Source organism: Gadus chalcogrammus, chromosome 8, assembly GCF_026213295.1.
Source record: "Gadus chalcogrammus isolate NIFS_2021 chromosome 8, NIFS_Gcha_1.0, whole genome shotgun sequence".
NCBI classification, from domain to species: domain Eukaryota; kingdom Metazoa; phylum Chordata; class Actinopteri; order Gadiformes; family Gadidae; genus Gadus; species Gadus chalcogrammus.
The window spans coordinates 469,285-474,284 of record NC_079419.1 but is presented as its reverse complement, the minus strand read 5'-3'; the positions used below and the strand labels follow the sequence as shown (position 1 = coordinate 474,284).

General features: G+C 46.1%; 1 protein-coding gene across 1 annotated transcript in view; it reads left to right on the top strand.

Moving 5' to 3' along the window:
• slc1a7a (solute carrier family 1 member 7a) overlaps positions 1-5,000 on the top strand; it is a 36,590-nt gene that overhangs the window by 3,116 nt on the left and 28,474 nt on the right. Inside the window, exon 2 of the mRNA XM_056596468.1 lies at positions 4,120-4,199. Coding sequence (XP_056452443.1) covers positions 4,120-4,199 — 80 coding nt within the window. The remainder of the gene's footprint in view (positions 1-4,119; positions 4,200-5,000) is intronic.

Below are 5,000 nucleotides of genomic sequence, written 5' to 3'. Positions count from 1 at the left end.
CGCATTTCAATCTGACCAGTTGATATTTTGACAGCGCGTCTGCAGTCTCCGATGAGACAGATGCACATGAATTTCAAACTGCAAATGGCTCAGTGTATGGCCAAATAATATGGCCTAATTCACACATGGAATAAGGTTTTCTTCCACAACTTCAGAAATTCTGAGTCCTCAAATAAATTTCGGCAAAGAAACCGTATATGATATAACATACGCGGTAACTGTGGTTGTATTTAATGATGTACGCAATACATTATAAACATCGTTTCTTACCAGTATTGTATGCATTATCGTCATCGACTTGTGTTCCTAATATGCATGTGTCCCCCGTTAATACACATTGCCATGGACTGTTTAACCAACAGATGGACAGATGGACAGATGGACAGATGGACAGATGGACAGATCGAGGTGTCCATTGTCATGAATTAATGGACTAAACGCCTCCACGTCGTCCATTCAGTCCTGATAATGGACGCCTCGTCGGGCATTATCCCTTACATTTACATCTGTACTTTATGTTATATTGTTATGCTGTTATATGTACATATATTGTTCTGAAGTTCTCTTTTGTTATTATACATAATACTTGTAACACTGTAATGCTTCGGCACCACTATTTGGTTTACCACAATAGTCAGGCCAATAAAGCTTTTTGAATTAGAGAGAGAGAGAGAGAGAGAGAGAGAGAGAGAGAGAGAGAGAGAGAGAGAGAGAGAGAGAGAGAGAGAGAGAGAGAGAGAGAGAGAGAGAGAGAGGGTCTATTATCAGCATACAATGTAGTGTTAGGGTGTCATGTTGGATGTCATGTTGCATTCTGATGCACAAACCCTATAGACGTACCAAGGCCGCTATACACACACACACACACACACACACACACACACACACACACACACACACACACACACACACACACACACACACACACACACACACACACACACACAGACAGACAGACAGACAGACAGACAGACAGACAGACAGACAGACAGACAGACAGACAGACAGACAGACAGACACAGACACACACACACACACACACACACACACACACACACACACACACACACACACACACACACACACACTAACACATGCATATGCAAAAACCCATAGGTGCACTTAATGTACAGAAGTTGTACTTAGCATTAGCATTCATGACCACGGCCCACACCTCCCCTTTCCTGATGGAAAGCTGAAGGGTACGGTTCCATGTTTCAGATAAGGTATCAGCAACAAGGTCCATGATTACAGTCCAAGATTGATACTGTATGGACTCTTCATTTGGTAGCTTTGTACTCACTCCCCTCCTCCTCATTCTTCAGGTCCATCTGTGTCCTTCATGTGTCCCTGCTTCATCCGCCCTCCTCCTCATTCTTCAGGTCCATCTGTGTCCTTCATGTTTCCCTGCTTCATCCGCCCTCCTCCTCATTCTTCAGGTCCATCTGTGTCCTTCATGTGTCCCTGCTTCATCCGCCCTCCTCCTCATTCTTCAGGTCCATCTGTGTCCTTCATGTGTCCCTGCTTCATCCGCCCTCCTCCTCATTCTTCAGGTCCATCTGTGTCCTTCATGTGTCCCTGCTTCATCCGCCCTCCTCCTCATTCTTCAGGTCCATCTGTGTCCTTCATGTGTCCCTGCTTCATCCGCCCTCCTCCTCATTCTTCAGGTCCATCTGTGTCCTTCATGTGTCCCTGCTTCATCCGCCCTCCTCCTCATTCTTCAGGTCCATCTGTGTCCTTCATGTGTCCCTGCTTCATCCGCCCTCCTCCTCATTCTTCAGGTCCATCTGTGTCCTTCATGTGTCCCTGCTTCATCCGCCCTCCTCCTCATTCTTCAGGTCCATCTGTGTCCTTCATGTGTCCCTGCTTCATCCGCCCTCCTCCTCATTCTTCAGGTCCATCTGTGTCCTTCATGTGTCCCTGCTTCATCCGCCCTCCTCCTCATTCTTCAGGTTCATCTGTGTCCTTCATGTGTCCCTGCTTCATCCGCCCTCCTCCTCATTCTTCAGGTCCATCTGTGTCCTTCATGTGTCCCTGCTTCATCCGCCCTCCTCCTCATTCTTCAGGTCCATCTGTGTCCTTCATGTGTCCCTGCTTCATCCGCCCTCCTCCTCATTCTTCAGGTCCATCTGTGTCCTTCATGTGTCCCTGCTTCATCCGCCCTCCTCCTCATTCTTCAGGTCCATCTGTGTCCTTCATGTGTCCCTGCTTCATCCGCCCTCCTCCTCATTCTTCAGGTTCATCTGTGTCCTTCATGTGTCCCTGCTTCATCCGCCCTCCTCCTCATTCTTCAGGTCCATCTGTGTCCTTCATGTGTCCCTGCTTCATCCGCCCTCCTCCTCATTCTTCAGGTCCATCTGTGTCCTTCATGTGTCCCTGCTTCATCCGCCCTCCTCCTCATTCTTCAGGTCCATCTGTGTCCTTCATGTGTCCCTGCTTCATCCGCCCTCCTCCTCATTCTTCAGGTCCATCTGTGTCCTTCATGTGTCCCTGCTTCATCCGCCCTCCTCCTCATTCTTCAGGTTCATCTGTGTCCTTCATGTGTCCCTGCTTCATCCGCCCTCCTCCTCATTCTTCAGGTCCATCTGTGTCCTTCATGTGTCCCTGCTTCATCCGCCCGTCCCCCCTCCATCTCCTAATCGCCCACAATCAAACACGATGAGGTTCATTCACTCCCTTCTGGCGCATAGCTCACTCTCTCCTATCACGCAGAGCCTTCAAACAATGTGATTAAAATCGGAGCCTTATGCTCTCATAATAATTCTCGTTTGGTTTCTCATTTGCAATCAGTCCGATCTTCAAATTCGCCAACGCTTTTCAAAACCAATAGTTGGGTTTTGCAGTATTTTGATCGACCGTGTTTAAATGAAATCGTTCTCCCTATGTGTGATGAGGGGATGAATACGGACTGTGCTGTAGTGCCCAGAAGGTATTCATCCTGTATATAGGGCTGCCCAACCAGACAATGTTCTAGACTCTTTCCCATTTAATCAAGAGGAGCAAGATAAACTGGAACCCAACATCTACCTAATTAATAAGCTGCCTTAGACCTTTTATTCATTCTAAATATCTTATCTTTATAAGCTTCGCATCTCTTAGACATATATAGTAAAGTTGAATGATGATCGTCCACACAGAGGATCACATCAGGTTAGTCGGCAGGGGCCAAAACTTTATCAATGCAACAATTAATTCCGAATAACGAAGCGCAAAATGCATCCATGTCCCACACAACAGTAGACCTGTGGAGTCAGATGGTTGGTCACAATCCAGACGGGAACTTTGTTGTAAATTCACTTTTGAATTGTTGACATTTGTTACATTTCTCCCTGCAGCATACATTGAGAGGGTTATTTGAGATGGATTTCTGATTGTGTCAAATGGTTTTGACATTGTTCTTCTGTCATTCCACACGAGTGCAGTGAAGGAATCCCAAGGACTTGCGTCAAACTGAGGCTGGCATTGAAAGCTTCAGTGTGGGGTTCCTGACGGATCCCCACGGACAATCTGGATTCTTATCAACACAATGGATTTATATATTTATGTACAAGTATCTATTTGTACACAATCTCATTGTGTTATTTAATTGCAGAACTCAGTTTAACAGGGATGCGATGCGTTGCCTCTTTCACTTTCATTCGTCATTCAAGGCCCTCCCACTCACTGCCAAGCCACTCCCACTCACCATCAAGCCCCTCCCATACACCACCAAGCCCCTCCCATACACCACCAAGCCCCTCCCATACACCACCAAGCCCCTCCCATACACCACCAAGCCCCTCCCATACACCACCAAGCCCCTCCCATACACCACCAAGCCCCTCCCACATACCCACATGGCCACACCATGCTAATGTATTTGTCTGTACAGTATATAATATGTATCAAGATGCCATTTTGGGGATGCCTTAAACCAACCGTCTTACACCACCATGCTAGTGTTAGTCATGCAATTAACTTTAGCTACTGTGAGTTAAAGTAAATTGGCAGACAAATAATACAGTTGATACAGTTTAATTGCGTTATTATTATCATTATTATGTCATTAGTCAATCTCTCTCTCTCTCTCTCTCTCTCTCTCTCTCTCTCTCTCTCTCTCTCTCTCTCTCATATCAACAGGAAGTGATGTACTTCCAGTTTCCTGGGGAACTTCTAATGAGAATGTTGAAGATGCTGATTCTGCCTCTCGTCGTATCCAGGTAAAGACACACACATACACACACACACACAGACACACACACACACACACACACATACGCACACACACACACCCACACATACGCACACACACACACACACACACACACACACACACACACACACACACACACACATACGCACACACACACACACACACACACACACACACACACACACACACACACACACACACACACACACACACACACACACACACACACACACACACACACACACACACCCACACATACGCACACACAGAGCCACATATGTGTGTCCCCCTTCCTTCGTTCCCTTTGCGTCCTCTCGTTACTCCTGCTTTATAGAATACGTTACCGGGGTGGGGTGTTCTCTCTCCTTCCTCCTTGTCCCTCTCTACTAAAGGTTGGTGATTGGGAACAGGGTCAACGCACTCACCCCCCCATGTTGGTTATGTCTCATCTGTTATGAAGAAAACATTTCTATTTTTAAGGGTTTGGTCTCCCTTCTCTCTGACGTCATTCGGTCGTTTCTCGGAAAGGCTTGGAAAAAACATTTGAGACGACAATAATCTCAGTCACGAAGATAATTGAACACTGCTGTTTGTGGGGAGCCAAAATGGGTTGGCGGGATGTTATGACTCATATCAGACTGTTTCTTTGGGGGGAAATTAAAGTGTAACCAAAACACAAAAATAATAAATATAACCGCCAGCGGTGATTAACGGGGTCCGAGCAAAATTAAAGTCAAGAACACACTAATGGAAGACATATAAATATAACATATAAATGTCATATTTAAGGAAAGATGTTCCACTTATA